Source organism: Nomascus leucogenys, chromosome 22a (genome assembly GCF_006542625.1).
Source record: "Nomascus leucogenys isolate Asia chromosome 22a, Asia_NLE_v1, whole genome shotgun sequence".
NCBI classification, from domain to species: Eukaryota; Metazoa; Chordata; class Mammalia; order Primates; family Hylobatidae; genus Nomascus; species Nomascus leucogenys.
Window position 1 is genome coordinate 5,734,551 of NC_044402.1, and position 19,220 is coordinate 5,753,770.

At 53.8% G+C, this 19,220-nt stretch overlaps 1 protein-coding gene across 1 annotated transcript in view; it reads right to left on the minus strand.

The window, feature by feature from the left end:
- EVL (Enah/Vasp-like) overlaps positions 1-19,220 on the minus strand; it is an 80,310-nt gene that overhangs the window by 16,907 nt on the left and 44,183 nt on the right. Inside the window, 2 exon segments of the mRNA XM_030804312.1 lie at positions 519-583; positions 3,683-3,746. Of these exon segments, the coding sequence (XP_030660172.1) occupies positions 519-583; positions 3,683-3,746 (129 nt within the window).

Below are 19,220 nucleotides of genomic sequence, written 5' to 3' on the forward strand. Positions count from 1 at the left end.
TTTCTGGAAAACCCTTGTCCTTCTCCTTTAACGTGCTAAGCTCCACCGAACATCCAAGACGGATGCGTGGCAGCACCTCCTGTGGGAAGTCTTCCTGACCCAGGGTGGGCCTTCAGCACCTGTACGTCACTTGCCACAGTGTGCACTACGTGACACGACAAGGGCGGGTTCACTGTCTCCTTGACTGGAGAGTGGGCTTCCTGAGGGCAGGAAATGCATCTGCAGTCATAGTTGTGTCCCCAGCCCTCAGCACAGTGCCTGAGACACGGGAGGTGCTCGCTGAATGTCCACTCCGGAGAAGGCTGGCGGGCAGTGGCCAGACCCAGCTGAGCAGACTCCCCAAGCCTCTGCTCTGCTCTCTTGCTATCCTCACCATCTGAAGTGGTGGTCGCACTTTGAGACCTAGGCTCCCCATAGCGACTCACAGAGTGCCCCGTGTGTCCCTGGGCCTCATCTACGTGGAGGGCTGCCACCCAGCAGCAGCATGGGAGTCGGCCCTAGGGGAGGAGGGCTCTCACCTGTGGCCGAGGTTCTTCTTTCTAGAGATTCCTGACGCTGCTGCTGGTGCTGCTCCATCACTTGTCTGAAAAGCAACCACAGCAGGGCAGTCCGACTTCTCCACACTGGAGAACACCACACTCTGTGCCTGTGCTGCGCCCGCCGGCCCCGGCTTCAGAATCAGGTTTTGCCAGCGCTCCACAAGCGCCACTGTGTGCCACAGCTGCCTCCACTTAACAGAGGAGGGGGATGTGACTGGGTCCAGCTCCCGAAAGTGGGAGCACCGGCTGTCTCCTGAGTCTCAGGCACACTGAATACAGAGCTCCCCGTGTAAGGCCAATGTGATTCCACTCCCTAGAGTGACCAAGCTCTTCCCTGGGCTGGATGGGCACACCTAGCTTTTGGGAGCCTGTGGCCTCAACAGACCCAGCCTCAGGAATGGCCGTTCTTAGTGGACCTGGCCAAGCTTCCTGGGACAGTTCTCAGGTGTGTTTTGGTTGCCAGCAGAAATGGACACAGAGGCCACACTCCTCATTTTCTTTATCACTGAGCGGCCACAGGCCCGCTTTCGTCTAGAGGGCCATTTGGTGCGCCGTGGCACACTGCTATGTGCACCGCAGCGGGAACTCACAGCCCAGTGCCTTATGGCAGGGTGGCCTCAGGGTGCTCTTAAAAGCAAGCTGAGTGAGGACACTGAGCCCCAGATACATCTCCAGAATCCAGGGATCGAGTTCTGGAGTGGGAGGCACCTTAAGAAATCATCCAGGCCACAGACAGCACCAAGAGCTCAGCACGTGTGGTGCAAACTGAACATGTGCTATGGAAACACAGGGTTAAGGATTGTTCTGAAGGCAGCTCTGGGCTTGGTGGGAGGGAGTGCCAGAAACATCTATTTCATAGAGTTCTTGTAAGGTGTATGCCTTAACTAAAACATTATGGAATGGCCGGGCGTGATGGCTCACACCTGTAATCACAGCACTCTGAGAGGGCGAGGCAGGCGGATCACGAGGTCAGGAGTTTGAGACTGGCCTGACCAACATGACCCGTCTCTACTAAAAATACAAAAATAAGCTGGGTGTGGTGGCGCGCGCCTGTAATCCTCAGGGGGCTGAGGCAGGAGAATCTCTTGAACCCAGGAGGTGGAGGTTGTAGTGAGCCAAGATTGCGCCACTGCACTCCAGCCTGGGTGACAGAGCCAGACTCCATCTCAAAAAAAAAAAAAAAAAAAATTACGGAAAAGCCCCTTTTAGCATTAAGGTCTGAAAAGCTCCCAGCAGCATCTACATTAGTGTCTCTGCTCAAACCACTGAAACCTCCCCAGCAGGAGCCACACACCTAGAAAACCATGGTAAAATGAAGATGTGTGAAAAATACTCGTCAGGTCTGAACCTATGGTACTGTTTGGATGCTTGGAGTCTCTGCGTCACTGAGTAAGTCTTGCCCCTGCCCGCCTTCAGTAAAGTGGTGTAGGACAAGCGAGTCTCCCCGCCGTGTGTGTGTGTGTGTTCCTGCCTTGGGGCAGGTGTGTGTGTGTCTTTGTGTGTGACCCCGTCTTGGGGCAGGTGTGTGTATGTGTGTATGTGTCTGTGGGTCCCACCTTGGGCAGGTGTGTGTCTGTGTGTGGTCCTGCCTTGGGGCAGGTGTGTGTGTTTGTGTGTGTGGTCTCATCTTGGGGCAGGTGTGTGTGTCTGTGTCTGTGTGTGGTCCCGCCTTGGAGCAAGTGTATGTGTGTGTCTATCTGAGTGCGGTTTCATCTTGGGGCAGGTGTGTGTGTGCGTGTGCGCGCATGTGTGTGGTCTCGCCTTGGAGCAGGTGTGAGTGTGTGTATGTGGTCTCGTCTGGGGGCAGGTGTGTGTGTGGTCCTGCCTTGGGACAAGTGTATGTGTTTGTGTGTGTGTCCCCTGATGTTCACACCCCGACCGCCAGGCGGTACGCCCATTCCCGGACGGCCAGTGACCCCACACAGCTTGGATTGGGCCCTGGGGTACAGAATTCAGCCCTGCGGGGGATGAAGCAGTTTTGAGAGAAATGAAGTACCCATTTAGCCATCCACTCCTGTGCGCTTACACCTGGCGTCTGGGGGCTCACTCCTTCACGCCCTTTTGTGGGTGGGGCTGGCCTTGGGTCCTGGCAGGGAGCTGCAGCTGGAGTGAGACTTGACTGCCGGTCTAGGTTCTGCCTGACTCTCTGGTTACTCTGGGCAAGTCACTTCCATTCTCTGGGCTTCAGATGGCTCATGGGGACAACGTAAGAAAAGCCCTGAGGGTGAGTGGGTGAGACAGGCGGGGAGCAAAGCCAACACCATCTTCAAACCGGGAAACTGAGGCTTGGAGCAGGAACTTGCCCAAGGTTGCAAGGCATTCATTTCTCAGTCTTAGGAAAAGGCCAGAGGGGAAGAGGTCTTGGGAGAAGTCCCTATGCCATTTGGTGAGAGCGGTAGATGGGGGCAGAAGCTGGCTTTCCTGACTCCTAGTGCAGGGCTGGACATGAGTGTAGCCACAGAGGGCTGCAGCTTGACTCCCTATCTGACAAAGCTGAGTGAGGAAGGCCCGGGCCAGGCCCTACCTCCCTCGACACAGAAGAGGCAGAGGACCCATTGCTGAGAGGGCAGACCTGGGTTCAAGTCCTGATTCTGCCATTTCAGGGCAATGTGACCTTGGGAGACTGCTCCATGGGGACCCACCATGAGTCTGTAATTTCAGGACAACAGCGTTGGCCCTTCCTCTTCCCCCCCGTGCTAACACTTTAGAAGCTCCATGGGGTAAGGGGGTTCATTCCTATGGTCCCTAGCCCCATCCCATGGAAGTGACTGCCCCACCCCAGGCTGAATCCCTCATGCCTGGACTGTCTCCTGCTACATTGGGGAAGGGGAAGTGAGGCGACAAGGGAGCAGCACTTGGGCCCTGCTGGGTCACCCTGAGAGCCATCCCGCTGGAGGTCAGCAGCACTCTCTGTAGAATGCCAGATTCCCACAGTCATTCCTGGTCTTGGTGTCTGGGACCAGCAGCTGCGCATCGGCCCCCTCTTTCTTCCTGGTCTGGCCTGCAGCCTGCACGCTCCCGCAGTGTATGCCTCTAGGAGTCCTGGCCCTGGCTGCTGGTGCATCCTCACCCGCTGAAGGCACCCCTGGCCACCCAGCCTGATTGGGAGATGACCAGCCTGGCCCCTGAGGGTGCTGGGTTACCTTCTCTGGATGTCCATCTCATCAGGAGAGGGGCCATTCTGCACCTGACGCTGGCTGGATGGGCCTGTGGGCAGAGAAGCACAGAAACAGAGTGGTTAGAGGAAGAAAGGCCCCAACAAACCCACCTGGAATGCTATCTCTGCCCACCTCCTGGCTGCAAGAGAGACATCCTTAAGGATCTTTTTAAATGTTGGCCTCACTCACACCTGTGCACCACTCACTCCATCTCCCTTTCTCAATCACCCTCTCTCTCTCTCTGTCTCATGGCTCTTCATTCTGAACCAATAAATGAGACCCAAACTTTCACATGGTTAAAAATTATCCCTTTCAGTTACTGACCCTGCTCGCCTTCTCTCTCAAACTATCTTCTCGCTGCTTCGACCTTCCTGCTGGCCACCATCCCCTCAACCCTTTAACACTGAATCTGGCCTCTTTACATCCCACCAGGATGTTCTAATTAAAATCACCAGGGAACTGGGAATTGCCAAACCTACCAAATCCACTTGATTCCACTTTCTGAGCAAAGGACTGACACTGACAGCTGGCGGATGTCTCGGTCAGAGTTAAAACCTGGGTGCGTCTGAGCTGAGGCCCATGCGTCTAGACCTGGGGTGACCCCTGCTGTCTGCAAAGCGTGTCTGGAGCTGTGGGTGGGAAGGAGCCAGGCCCTGCCCTTGCTCCCCTTGTTCTGGACTGGTGCGGAACTTTCTGGCCACACCCTGCCCTGGACCCTGAAGGAGGGACCCCGGCATAGGCGAAGTCTGCTGTGCAGACCTCCTGTTCAGAGAAGGCTGGAGCTGGGGCCTGTGCAGGGCTTCCCGTGCTGTGCCACAGTTAAGCTTCTGCCCCCACCTAAGAAAGAGCTGACTGTTCCTTCTCTGCCAGCTCAGGTGTCACTAGGGAACTGCAGAGCGTCGCAGTGACTGGGGGAGGGACTCTGGGCAGGCTGCTCTCATACCTCCCTAACGAGATGGGGAAGTGGCTTTGTTTCTGCCCCAGGATGGGGTGACAGCAATATTCAAGCTACAACTGCATCGATGATGTGGGGACACCCCTGTTCCTTCCTACTTCATAGAGGATCAAGGTCTTAGTGGTTCTTCCCTCCTTGTTCTCAAGAAACAGAAGGAATGAATACGTGAACATTACCAGAGCAATGTCCAGGCACTTTTCTTAGTTTAATTTAATGTTAAATTTAACTCTAATTCTCACAACCCTATTAAGAAGGCTCCCATAAGGACTTGTAACAGCTGGGAAGCCAGGCCCAGAAAAGCTAAATGGCTTGGCACAGGCTTTGGGCTCTGGCGTGGACAACGGGACATCTGCCTTGTTCTAAGACCGGGTCTCAACGGCTGAGTTCACTCCTGGATCTGGATTTCATCCTTCTGGGGGCTGAGTCCCTGTCCCAGCGACCCTGTCTAGCATTTGGTCTGAGGGTTGGCCCTGCCCTAGGATGGAGGCCTTTCCACGCTTGGGCTCCACCAGCTGCCGCAAGATCCTTCTGTGTCTGTGGCCTGGCCTTGCCCAGGTCACTGTAACTGTTTTCCACCCTTGTCAGGACCCCGATGGCAGCCAGCTGCCCACGCACAGGACTGTGTGGTTGCGTGCTTTGGATTCCCCATTTTGCCTGCTGGGCTGACGTCCTCCCAACATCCTCCCAACCTGTTTCTCCAGAGGTTGGGGAAGTCCAATAGGAGCCCTGGCCCTTCCAGGGGGCTCTGGCCCCTGCACGTAAGACCTAATTAAAAATTGGCTGGAGTTTTAGACACGACAGAGCAGGAAAGGGTAACACTTGATTGCACTGATTACATAAGACTTGCCATTCTTCTTAAACTAAGAAAATGTTCAATTGTTTTGAGCCATCATGGCCCTGAACATCATAAAGTACAATCCCTTTGTTTTCCGGGTGGGAGCTAAGGCCCAGCAAGGCGCAGGGGTCTGTCCAATGTCACCCAGGGTAACTGTGACAGACCTGAGGTTCCCATCGCCTCCTTACTCCTGGCCTCCTCCGCCCCCCGGCACAGCTTCCCCGTGGCAGTCGGGGGGAGGGACAGGGAAGAAGGTCATTGCTGCAGACTGCTGGTGGCCCTTGGGAAGCTCCAAGCAGCAGCCCCTCGGCAGGTGCTTCTTCAGTGGGAGGAGTAGCTAAGGAAGGCTCTTGGCCGCTGGTAATCAGACTGCCTCGTGTCTAGTGGTAAGGCACTACACATGACTTCCCTGCGTGATGCAGGCAGAAGCCAAGGCGGAGGATGTGGCACCTGTCCTGTGCTGCAGATGAGCACCTTGGAGCCACCTCTCGCCGCCCAAGCTGAGCTTGGATCCCACAAGAGTCAGGGTGATGGGGATGGTGGGGGTCCCAGCTCTTCCCTCTCTGCCTCCCACGGCTCGTTAGGTAACGCAGTCTTATTGGTGCTGTGTCAGCTGCCCCACAGAATGCCCTGCTTCTCTGCCGCCACCTGGCAGCCTCAGCGTTTCTCTCTTGGACCCTCACCTTCTCTCTCTCTCATTCTGACAGTGCGGCCTAAGTGATGTCTAGGAAACACAGACATGACCTGCACAGGGTTGGGTCCAGGCTCCATCGAATAAGATTCAAGGCTTTCAGGCTAGGCCCCAGCCCACCTGTGGCTGCGCCTCCCCGACAGCCCTCCATAGCCGACCTCCTGCACCTGGACACTGGGCCCGGCCCCACCATGCTTCCCGTCTGTGTTTTGTGTGCTACTCAACCCATGTGGGTCACCTTTTCCTGCCATCTCCACCAAGCAAGGCTTCCAGGCCCAGCTCAGTGGTCACCTATTCCATGAAGCCCTCCCCAGGTCCTCATGCTCCTTCTCACCAACCGGTGCCCATGCGCCTCTCTTAAAAACTCACAGCTTTCTCACCCATATTCCAGTAATTTGGGAGCTGCCTCCCCTTCTGTACTAGACCCTGGGCTTCTTGCGGGCAGAGAGCACGTCTCACTCCGCACTCCACGCTCACAGCCTGGCTCGCATCAAACACTTGTTATATTCTACTGAACTAAGTCGGGAAGGGGAGAGGGGGCTCAAAAGGGGAGAAGGGGCTCAAGCTCACTCACCCTGGGGGAAAAGTTCAGGTGAAGGAGTCATGCTGAACTGACTTGAGTGAAAAGAAAAATCTAGGTGAGCCACAGAGATACAGGGCTTAGAAGGGGTCCCCCAAGTTCATGCTTGTCCAGAGAGGATGCAGCAGTGTAACGATGCCCTGCCAGCACCAGGTACCCTCTGCTGACCAGAGGCCTTAGGGACAAACTAAAGCCACAGGGCTGCTGACCCAGCCTGTGTCGCAGGGCTGTGAGTTTCAGATGCCTTTCTGCTAGAGGACCCTGTGGCTCTGCACACAGTGGCAGAGCACGGAGTCACCTTCTGTGGCCATGAGGTGCCCTCCTTTGTACAGTAAATGTATGGCAATGATGGTCTGCGGATCACATCTTGTTTTGTTCCCATGAGGTACTAAACTGGGCAGGCAGTGGGCACGAGAGGACCTGGCCTGAGTTCTGCCTCACATCTGTCTAGCCATGCACCCGGCACCCCTAGGCAAGCTACTGTGCCCTCATCTATAAAATGGGAGTCCTAATACACTAATGCTAATAGTGGTACCTCACCAAGCTGCTGTGAGGAATAAACAAACTCTAGGAGTAAAAAGCATATGGTAAGCCATAAAGTGCTGGAAATATTTGTTCGCATTACTGTTGAAAGCACACTGTTGATCTTTCTGCTGAGTCGGACAGGAACCTGCCTGTGTGCTGGCTTAAGTGGCCCTCTGCCCCCGCGGCCTTGCTGATGTGGTCCCCTCGGCGGAGCGACTTCTTCTCCACAGGCTGCATGCACTCACTGCCCAGCTGGTCCCACCACGGCCCCCTGAAGTACACAGGATGAGTGGTGGTGGTTCTCAGGGGTGAGGGGACTTGCCCAAAGCCACAGGGTTTGTGACGCTGGCCCCAGTGTCCCAAGCTTGTTGAGTCTGGGAGCTGATCTTGCCAAGGCAGGGGCTTGGCCCATTCATCTGGGACTCCAACTAAGAAAACTCTCACTCTCTTCTCACTCATCTCAGACAAATTTTGTCAAGTCAAAATTAAGAGGATGAGATAGGAAACAAGCATGAGAAGAAATTCAAAAATTAAAAAAGGAAAAATAAAAGAACCCATCACGCCACAGACAAATGAAAAAGAGAAAGGAAAATTTCAGGTCCAACATCAAACAAGAGCAGGTGGCTGGGCATTCCTGGTGTCATGTGGGTCCAGCCCTTGGCGGCAGGGCTCACCACTGGTAGCAGGCCCGGCCATAGGTTCCCTGGCTGATCTTTTCTCTGAACACAAAGAGCTGCAGGAGGACAGAGGCTGAGACCCAGCCAAGGCTCAAGTCCAGGCTGGCCTGCTCCAGGGCCCGCTGGACTGTGATGATTCTTGGGAAGGAGTTGACTTCTTGCTGTCTTGGAGGCCCACTTTCCAGCTTCGAGTCTAAGTTCCATCAAACACCCACTCCTCCCAAACACGGTGCTGAGTCAGAGGAGCCCTTTTACTCTTAGGAGCCATGTGGGGAGAAACACACAAGAGGGGAGGGAAGGCTGGGCCAGACTCAGCCATGAGCCCTCCTGAAAGGGAGGGGTGGTGAGGTGGGGTGAGGAGGCCAGCCACAGGGGACAGGAGCTGACAGACTCAGGGCAGAGTCTATATGACTGATGGGGAGTGGGGCCAGGAGGTCCGAGTCCCTTCTCACTGGGGAGAGTGAGCACTGGAAGAGGACGGCTCCCGTCTGGTGGCATCTCTACCTGGGACACACTGCAGGCATTTGGCGGTCACTCCCCTTTGTTGCTATTCTGCAAGCAGGGACATGAAGAATTGCCATGTGCCCTTCACAGGCTGCTCCGAGGAGGAGATGAGCTTATACCTGGTCCTTGTATTGTACCTTTTCAAAAGGCTTTTATAGCATCTGTCTCTGACATAAGGATTTGACAAAGGATTCCAAAGCAAGGTACTGCCATCTTCAAGAAAGCTGTCCTGGTGCAGTGGAAAGGGGTAGGAAGAGCACAGAAGAGAGGAAAAATCTGGGCGCACATTATGGGCTTCACAGAGAGTGAGCCAGATGCAGGTGACACTCCTCCCCTCCTACTTCCTCATAGCCTGGCTGAGGTGCTGAGACTCAGGTGGGTCACAGGACAGAACCAGGTCAGGCGTGGCCCAGGTGTAGGAGAGCACCTGCTCATGGGACTCTGAATGTGAGTCCCTGAGTTCACCAGGATACATGACATATGCTTGCACATACCAGGAAGGGCAGGAGGAAGAGCGTGGCCAACAGAACAGCCTGACTTTAACTCCACGGACATAACTGTTTTGCTCACCTCTGTATTCCCAGTACTTACCATAGTTTTTAACCTATAGTCAATGCAATACATATTTGTTAAGTACGTGGATGACTGGCCCCTGGCAAACTGAGCATCTCTAGCCACTGGGCGAGCCTAGAGCGAGTCAAACAGTCTTAGAGAAAATAGCAGAAGTCTAATGGCTCATAAGCTCCCAGAGCGGGAAACTGGCTGAGCCGAGGAATGGGCCTCACGAGCTATCAGTGAGTGAGATACCATAGGCCACCAGTGGCAGTGGCACTTAGAAAATACAATGAGATGGGGTAAGGAGAGAACTCAAGTTTATTGAGTGTCTATTACACTATGTACTAGATCCTGTGCCAGAGACTCAGACGCCACCTCGTTTAGCCTCCCTCATCCTAGGAATCCTGCTGTGAGCTCCACTTTACCCGTAAGAAAGCTGAAGAGTTGGAGAACTGAAGTAGCATCTTTGTGGCCTCCGAACAGTCAACAGTTAAGCCAGGCTTCAACCCCAAAACAGAGGACTCTAAAGTCCTCCGCAGAGTCACCAAGACTGCAGGGGGATAGGACACATGGAAGAAGAAGGGTCAAGCGGGGCACAGAGAGAGAGCAAGAAGGGGAGCCCAGCCCCGGTGCGAGTGTGAGAAGCTGCAGCTCGGAGTCCCCTGGCAGAGCCCCTTCTTGGGCAGGAGTGTGGCACACTGCCAGCACCCAATGGCCTTGCTGCCTCAATGTCCATCCACGTGGCACCGGGAGAGGTATCCCAGGAGCTGGACAGGTTCTCAGGGCTGTACAGAGAGCCTTAGGAGCCACCTGGTCTGACCTCGAGTGCGAGGCCCTAGTCGGGGAGGGTGGTTCTCACTGGCAAAGTCTTCTTCCCAAAGGGTAGAAATCTGTCTTGCCAGGACTGCCCCCAGTGGTCTGTCAGGACCACAAAGGCCGTCTCTCTGTGCTGGCTTGGCGGCCCTAGTGCATTTCCCTCCAGGCCTCCCTTGGTCCCCGTCCTGTCTTCCAGTCCCTTCCTGCCTTGGCTGTGCTCTTCTAGACGGTTCTGGATTGTACGAGTCCCCTTCAGAGTGAACTGTGCTGGAGCTCTGCCAGTAAGTTAGGTGTGTGGGAGTCCCTCTCCTCTCTGGGCTTCCATTTTCTATAAAGTGAGAAGGGTGGAACCAAGGATCATCAGCTCTAAATTTCTACAACTCTAAAGGACACAGGAGGAAATACACTAAAATGTTAACAGTGGCTATCTCGGGATTGTGGGCTTATATTCCTCTTTTTGAATTTCCAAATCATGCACTACCTCTAAACAAATAAATGTCTAAGAGTCCCTATGGAGGAGAATCCCTGCTCTGCAATCCATCCCCACGAGGTGTGGCGGGTGCAGGGTAGGCAGGGAGTGGTGTGTCTCCTGTCTGAGGTAGTGCATTAATTTATACAGCCAAAGGCAGGCAGAGAAGACGAGGCACTACTGACCCCTCCTCCTGAAGAAGGCCTTCCTCTTGCCCAGCCCTGAACATTTATGAGGCTCTGGGAGACCAGCCCCCAGCTCCTCTGGGATGGAAGGGATGGGCTCAGTTTCCAGTTAGTCTCTATGGGAAGTCTCCCTGGGACTCCTGAAAAGATAGAACCTGAGATGCCAGGAGTGCCAGAGACAAAGGATCCAGCACTTGCTCAGTGATGCTTGATGGAATTTCTGGCCAACAAATGACAGCCACCTGGTCTGAGGTGGGCAGAGTCCCAAGTCCTTCTAAGGCCTCTCCCTGCTCTGCCATCTTTCTGGCTGGCTCCTTTCCCTCTTTCCAGAGGGTCCCCTCATTTCACAGTGAGATTGGGCCATCCCTAGCACACCTTTCCCTCTTTCCAGAGGGTCCCTTATTTCACAGTGAGATTGGGCCATCCCTGGCACACCTTCCCTCTTTCCAGAGGGTCCCCTCATTTCACAGTGAGATTGGGCCATCCCCGGCACACCTTTCCCTCTTTCCAGAGGGTCCCCTCATTTCACAGTGAGATTGGGCCATCCCCGGCACACCTTTCCCTCTTTCCAGAGGGTCCCCTCATTTCACAGTGAGATTGGACCATCCCCGGCACACCTTTCCCTCTTGTTACAAGGCCCTGCTTTCCTCACAGGTGCCATTCCTATCACCAAGCAAGCAAATGTCCAAGCGAGAATGGAGTCTGTGAACTGGGCTAAGCTTGGTCTGGCCACTATCTTTACCATCACCTGGCCAAAGCCATACAGGAATTGGTGGCAGAGCTGGGACCAGAGCCCATGACAAATGTCACCTGGCCCAGGGCTCTGTCCACCCCAGTGCACTGATGCTCAGCCCTGGTTAATAAACAAATAGCTCTGCATTTGTCTTTGGGAAACAAAGGCAGCTAGTGTTGAACCCTATCCTCCGAGCTCAGCTCAGGAGGAGACAAATATCTGACTGTCACCCTCCCTATTCTAACACGAGCTTAGACAGCTTAGTTGCTTGCTTACAGGAACCTGGCGTGAATTTTCTAGTCTTTTCTGCTGAGTTCTTACCACATGAATTTAGGCTCAAGCTCGGATTACCAGAGGCAACCGACTCACTGAAATCCTGCAACAGACCCTCCTACCTGGCCCTGGGCTTAGCAGAGACAGCTCAGCTCCATGGTGACCAATAGGTAAAGCTGTGTCTAGGAGCTCAGGGTCTGAAAGACCTGTCAGGTTGGAAGGTCATCACTTACAGATCTGGGGATGGCACTTCAGAGAGTAGGGGACTGACCAGGGCCACAGTGGGAAGCACCACCAGCCCTTGCAGTCATGCACTAAAAAGGAGATACTGGAGAGGAAAAGCGTTTGAATTCTGACAAAGGACAGCAGGGGGCCTGGTGCTGCCCATGTACCGGTGAGCAGCAACCCTTGTGTAGAGGGGTCCCAAGGCCCAGGGAAAGGGCAGGAGCTTGCCGAAGCTCACGTTCAAAATGGGGAACGCAGGGCTAGACCCAGTCTCCAGCTTCCAGGCCAGGACACCCCACCCCCACTGTTTGGGCCCACTAGGCTGTGTTCTTTAGGGGAGTTGTTTTCCCTGCAGAACATTTTTTCTCTCTTCCTAATATGCTTATTTCAGGACACAAAACTAACCTTAAAATGAACCTCAAACAGAACAAATTGCAATAAAAATCTGCCATATCTTAATGCTTAATGGTTTACCGAGCATCATTGCATTGCTTTTTTTTTTTTTGACTAATCTGCCCAATCATATGGGCCTATTAACTCCATTTTATAGGTGGGGAAACTGAGGCTCGGAAAAGCTACCCAAGGTCATGCGTCTCCAGTGAACGGTGCTGCTAGAACAGAAGCTCAGGTCTCCCAGTACCCAGCTGCTGCTTCCACACTGCCACTTCCACAAGGATGTCATTGCAAACCCCGCAGTTGGTCAGTGACAGATACTCGCCCCAAGATCCAGCACTCCCACCCCCACCCCCGGAGCAGGTGGGAGTGAAAGGAGAGGCCCATGAGGAGCAAGGAGGAGAGAGAGGGGCTCCCGTCACCTACAGCTCACTCTGCAAAGCACGGTGCAGTCCCAGTGGCAGAAGCAAAAGCAGTGGAAGGCCCACTCCCTGCTGACCATCACGGGCAGGGCTCCGCGGCACAGGCCAGGGGCACCTCTCGCACTGGGCCACTTACCTCTTCTCCTCTGTCACCTGGCTGGTGCAGTGGGTAACTGATACGCCATCCAGCAATCAAGTGGGCTTCCCCACCTCAATCTTTAATGAGGCTGCTCAGCTAACCTATCAGAATCTTCCTGCCCACCTGACTCCAGCAAGTTCGCGGGGCCCTGGCCCTGGAGGACTGTCCAGGCCCCTTGTGGGGCTTGGCTCACAGGCCTTGGTAACACCAGGTGTCTGCCAGGAGACACCCTCTAGGTGGCACTCCTCAACTCTGTGGGCAATGGGATGGAACAGGGTAGGTGTGGCGTCAGAAGGGAGCAAGTGTGCAGAGAATGCCTGTGAGGCATGCCTAAATTTGGCACCACCCCAAACTTTGGTATGGGAAAACCAAGTTGGCGCCCTCTCACAGAAGTAAGGCTCATTTGATTCCCCGCCACCCTCCTCGCTTGGCCCCTTGCTGGACGCCATGAAATGCTGCCTCTCCCGCAAACTGTCTCTTAGGTGCATCCTCTCTGGCCTGTCTAGATCCAAGCCTCATGCTCTCACTTGGAGGGCTTTCCAAGGGTCTCCAACTGGCCTCTCTGCCTCCACTTATCCCATTGAGTCTGCTTACAGAGTCAATTCTGGAAAGCACTGGTCTTCCAGGCCATTCCTTGGCCAGGAAACTACTGTGGTTCTCCACTGGTCCACGTGGGAACCTTGGGATTGGGTTCATCCTTACTTTGGGACTGGAGGCCTCTCAGGCTCCAGCTTGCCTGTCCTGGTGCCCTGGCTGCTCCCAGCCAATCCCACCAAACCTCTCTCCTCCCTGAATGTCCCAACTCCCTTGGCACCCTCCCTCAGGAATACACCATCATTCCCTCTTTCCTTCCCTGGAATCCAGTTCAAATAGGCAAAATACGCATGGATTTTAAGAGCACAACACTGGACTTCAAAGGAATCCCCCCTCCACCCCTCACACTTGCTGCCTTGTGGGGGCATCTGAAGCTTGGCACCTCATTCCTTCCTTGATTTCCCTCCTCCCGGCCCAAATCCTTCCCCCACACGATGAACAGACTGATTCTAGCGGGCCTTTGACCCTGGGCCGGCTACTCACTTCTTCTCACTGGGACTTAATTTCTGCACCTGAGGGGCTAGAGAGGAAGCATGAGGAAGATGATGAGAGCAGCACCCACCGCTGAGTGCTCCCTACCTGCCGGGCACCATTCTGAGCATATAGACTTGAAGCCACTTAGAGTTAAATCTGAGTCCTGGCTCTCATTTGCTCTTTGACCTTCCTCGCAGCTCCAGGCATGAGGCTAAGCCTGGGATGTTATGCTCAAAGCCTGCCCTTCTGGGCCTGGTCCTGCTTGTTCCTCAGCCTCCCCTTTCTCTTCTCCCACATGCATCCAAGATGGCAGCGCTAGGTTCACATGCCTCTGTGCCGCTGTTTTGCTTCTTTTTGGGCTACTCTTCTAACTGGCGAACGTCTGTCCATCCCCTTTAAGACTCAGATCAGGCATGCCCACCCCCAGGGCTCTCCCAGTAGCTCTCCCCTTCACCACAGCCTCCCCTGCAAGAAGCCCTGTGTTCTCTGCATCATAGCATAACATACACTGTATTGACAAGGCTCTCTCTCCACCTGGCTGTGAGTTCTGTGAACACAGGGACCAAGTCTTATTCATAATCTTTGTGTTTTGGTGCATGGCCCAGAATAGATGCTCAGTAATTCACAGATGGGGTCATAGCTGTGGATACAAACTGTTCCCCTGGAACTTACTATCTAGAGAGGAGAGATAGGCAACAAACAAAGATACAACATGTAGGAAGAAAAACAGCAGAGAATGAGAATTAAAGGAATGTGTGTCGGTTGTCCTTAAGACAAACTCTGTGATTAGGTGGTATAAGCAGATGCCTGGAAGAAGTGAGGGAAGGAGCCCTGAGGTTTTGGGGAGAAAACATTCTGGGCATAAGGGGCCTTGGGTATAGAGGCCCTGAGTTAGGAGCATGCCTGGCACATCTGGTGTAACTGGAATGAAGGAGGAGAGGTAGAGAGTAGGGAGGAAGTGAGTTCAGAAAGACAGCCAGGGCCACAGCATGCTGGGCTACGCAGGCCTTGGTAAGGATGTGGACTATATTCTGAGTTAAGCCTAAAAACCTAGAGTTCTGGACAAGGACTGAGACCTGAGTGAGAGGTGAAATGCAGTCTGCTTGCTATGCGGGGAATGGATCAGAGTGGGCTAAGTGCAGGAGCCGGCCAGTCAGGCAGTGGCTGCTGTGAACCCCCCTGCTGCATGGACACGTGGATGCGGGAGGGCAGGCAGCAGATAGGCAGGGGGCAGAGCCTCAAACACTCGCAGCCTGTCCACTCTCAAACTGGAAACTGTATCTCAAGTTCAGCACTTGGCTTTCTGAATCTCCGGGGTTATCTACCAAAATATGTGAGCTGGCTTTTATCCTATATGAGCTGAAGCTGGCAGGAGGCTACTTGTAAAACTCATTCCTTAGGACAGAAATGATACATGCTACGTGAAGAAAAAAGAAAACAGCTGTGAATGAATTCTTCCGTCACTTTGGAAGATGTGGGTATGTGGCTAGAAAGGTGGGGCAGGTTAAATGTTTATAACAATCAACCTCTGACCAGGCCGGGTTACAGTTTAGAAAGATGGGGGGCTGCCAGCTGAGCAGGGTCTTTTGAGAGGCAGTCTGGTCCACTGGGCAGAGACCTGGACAGGAAATCAGGATATCTGGGCTCTGGGCCTTGAGCTCTGCATTCACCAGAATGGCCTGGGGCAAGTTTCTCAGCACTGTGAGCCTTTGTTTCTTCCTTCTTAAAATGGAGAAAGTAATTCCTGCTATCTCCCTGCAATCTCAGGGAGCCAAGATCCAGGACAAGAGCATCCAGGAAGGGGTTTGTTCCTTTCTGTAAGGAGTATACAGCTTAGCTCTGGGGGGTGGCACACCAGAATGAAGTGACTCTGGCTACGACTGAGGGGTGAGATCCCAGTGTCTATCTAGGGATTGGGCACTCCAGGAACAACTTGCATTCACGGTGCCGTATGCTTACAAATCACAGTCCCATCTATTTTATCATTTGAGCCTCATGACAACTCTGTGAGGTGGTTGTCACACCCATTTTAAAGATGAGGAAACTGGCCGGGCATGGTGGCTCACACCTGTAATCCCAGCACTTTGGGAGGCCGAGGTGGGTGGATCACCAGAGGTCAGGAGTTCAAGACCAGCCTGGCCAACATGGTGAAACCCTGTCTCTACTAAAAATACAAAAATTAGCCGGGCGTGGTGGTGCATGCCTGTAGTCCCAGCTACTCGAGAGGCTGAGGCAGGAGAATTGCTTGAACCCGGGAGGCGGAGGTTGCAGTGAGCTGAGTTTGCACCACTGCACTCCAGCCTGGGTGACAAGAGCTAGACTCCATCTCAAAAAAAAAAAAAAAAAAAAAAAAAAAAAAAAAAAAAAAAGATGACACTAAGGCTTAGAATGGTGAAATGGCTTGCTCAAGGTTTCACAGCTGCTCCATGTGACAGGGTGGAGCGGGTGCCTGGAGCTAGGGCATGGTACTCTGTCACCTGCCCCCAGAATCTGTGTCACTTCTGTCAACCCCTGTGCTGACCATGGCAGGCACACCTCAGCTGGCTGCTTCCTGAGCCCCACCAGGAGGCGTCAGGAAGCTGCTGGTGAGGCAAGGCTGGGGAATGAACCACTGCCTATCTCAAACCCTGAGTGGGCACATGGTGCCTGGGCTGTATCAACGAAAGACTAAAACTCCAAAGGAATCTCGCCATTAGTGTTAGGGAGATAATCCTGGGACTGGTGGAAGGAGGAGACCTCTCTTCTCTGGGATGTAAACTGCAATAAGCCGGCAGCTCTTTCAAGGAGGACAATGGCAGCAGCAGGATGCAGGTGGGAATGCTCTGAAATTAGGGGCCCCCGTGAGGCACGCACAGTGCTGCCAATGTGCCGAGGGAGACCCCCAGGGTCAGGCAGAGCCTCTTCTCAGACCTTGATTTGAACTTCCAAACCACCAAGATCTGCTGGTGCTGCCGTCCTCCTCCTCATCAGATCCCCCCATTCACCCCCAGCCCTGCAGGGCCCAGGTTCAAGCCCCGCTTCCCTCAGAAAGTGTTCCCTGGCCATCAGGATCCAAGAAGCCTGGCTTCCCTCTGTGCCCCAACGTGACGGCTGCTGGCACCACACAGGAGTTGATATTGTTAGTTACCTGTTTTTTTTTTTTTTTTCCTGAGACAGAGTCTTGCTCTGTTGCCCAGGCTGGAGTGCAGTGGTATAATCATGGCTCACTGTAGCCTCAGACTCCAGGGCTCAAGCAATCCTCCTACCCCAGCCTCCTGAGTAGCTGGGACCACAGGCACATGCCATCACACTTGGCTAATTTTTAATTCTTTTGTAGAGACAAGGGTCTTGCTATGTTGACCAGGCAGGTCTTGAACTCTCACACTGAAGTGACCCCCTGACCTCCTAAGTGCTGGGATTACAGGCATGAGCCACTGTGCACGGCTGATATTGTTAGTTACCTTTGCAAATAATTTTTTTAAAAAGAGTAACTTCAAACTGTTACAGTAATTTAGAGGTGACAAAGAACGTTTACAAACATCATCTCATGGTACCCTCACAACAACCCTGTGAGGTGGGTCTGATTCAGCCCTTTCACAGATGGGTGAGTCTTAGAAAGGCCAGTGACATGCCCAAGGGCACACTCCTGGCACAGCTGGTACTGGAACCAGATCCGAGTTCACGTCCGAAGTTCCTTCCACAGTATGCACCCCTCGGGGCCACAGCAGCTGAAGGCCTTTCCATAGGCTATGGCTGGAGAAGGCGTGCTCCTCTGTTTGGGGTGGTGTTAAGTAGGCCAAGGTGACGGGTGCGATTTCTGTGTGAGACAATTCCATTAACCATGTCCCTCAATCACAGATAGCACCCCTCACCTTGAGCCCAGTTTCACAGGTTGGCCAGCAAGCGGTCTTGGTTCAGGAACTCCATCTTAGTCTGCAGAGAAGGGTGCGATGGCAGGAAGTGTCAGGCTACGCGAGGCACACAATATGACATGGGCGCAAGCTGGGAGCTTGTTCAGTCACCAGACACCTCTGATGTGTCAGTCTCTCTTCAGGGCTCCCGAGACACAGAAACAGACACCTGCCCTCGAGGAGCTCACAGTCTAGACAAACCAACCCAGGGTCCAAACAAATGGGACAGCAGCAGTGTGCGAGGAGTGGGAAGGGGTGCCTGAGGTCTCCTGGGACACCAGGAAGGCTTCACAACAGCAGGGCAAAGGATGAGCAGAAGGTGACCAGGAGTATGGAGAGAACGTGTATGAGGGCAGGGGCGGGGTCCCTTTAGTCGCAGCCCAGGGAGGACAGACTGAAGAAGGACAAGAGAAGGTGGATGGGTTACAACCCCATTACAACACTTCAGGGGAGAGAGTGTCAGGGGAGACACGGTGAGAATATGCAGTGCAGGTGGTGAAAATGGGAGCCAGTGAGTCAGAGGGACCTGGGGCTCAGGCCAGTGCACAGCCTTCACTGCTGGACATGGTCCCATGCTGAGCTGGGGCCTGGGCTGAGTCAGGAGACATGGCTCCAGGCACGGCAGCCTCTGGGTCCTGGTGTGCTCCTGCAGCCAGGGATGGATATACTGAGAGCTTATAAGGCAGACGATGTGCGGGTTTTTGGGGTCCAGAGACAAAGAGGCCACTTTCTGAATTTCCAACCTGACTAGATTCATGCAGTGGGAATAGCAGGACATGCCAAGTGGCAGTTGACTGTTAGGACAGAGGCAAAAATAAAGCCCTGTGGGAGTGCAGGACAGAGTGCAAAGTCACAGGGAGCGGGGTGGCTGGGAAAGGCTCCATCTGTGGAGCCACATTCTGACAGGACGAGTGAGATTTTAGAAGTGTGGGGAAAAGTGAGAGGGGAAGAAGGGCCAGGGGCACAGGAGAGCCTGAGTAAGAGTGTGACTGACGGTGCGATTTGGGTAGCTGTTGGCATGGAGGCGTACAAAGGCCCTGCCTGATACAACATCTGGAGCCCTGGAGTGAGAACAGGGGTGGGTCAGCAAATAGACACATCCAGCTTTCAGAAAGTGGCCGCCAGAGGGCAGCTGGGAGCAGGCAGGAGGCCAGGGGCTTGCTGTCCTGTTCCCCTCAGGCAGGGCCATGCTGGGCCTGCTTTTTCTCAGGTGGCATGAGGTGTCAAATGGCCTCGGCGGCCAGGGAGATGAAGACAGTCCAGTACTTCCTTCTCTTTAGGGGAGAAAGATAGGTAATTTCCAATGGAAAGAGGTTTACGAGAAACAAAATTCAGCCCCACCTCCAAGAGCTATGAGGTTTAACAACCTTCCACTCCCCTCCAAAGAGCACATGGAGCTGGGCCTGACTCTTCCCGGGAAGGTATGTCTGTAAGTCCCTTTCCGGGGCTCGCTCTTAACACTGTGCTGAGGTTGCAGCCACTGGGCATCGTTGAAGGACACAAGAGGTTGAAAAACTGGGAAAACATTTATTATCCAGCACCAGGAGCTTCATATTTTGAAATATACCAACGATGTTATTACACGCGA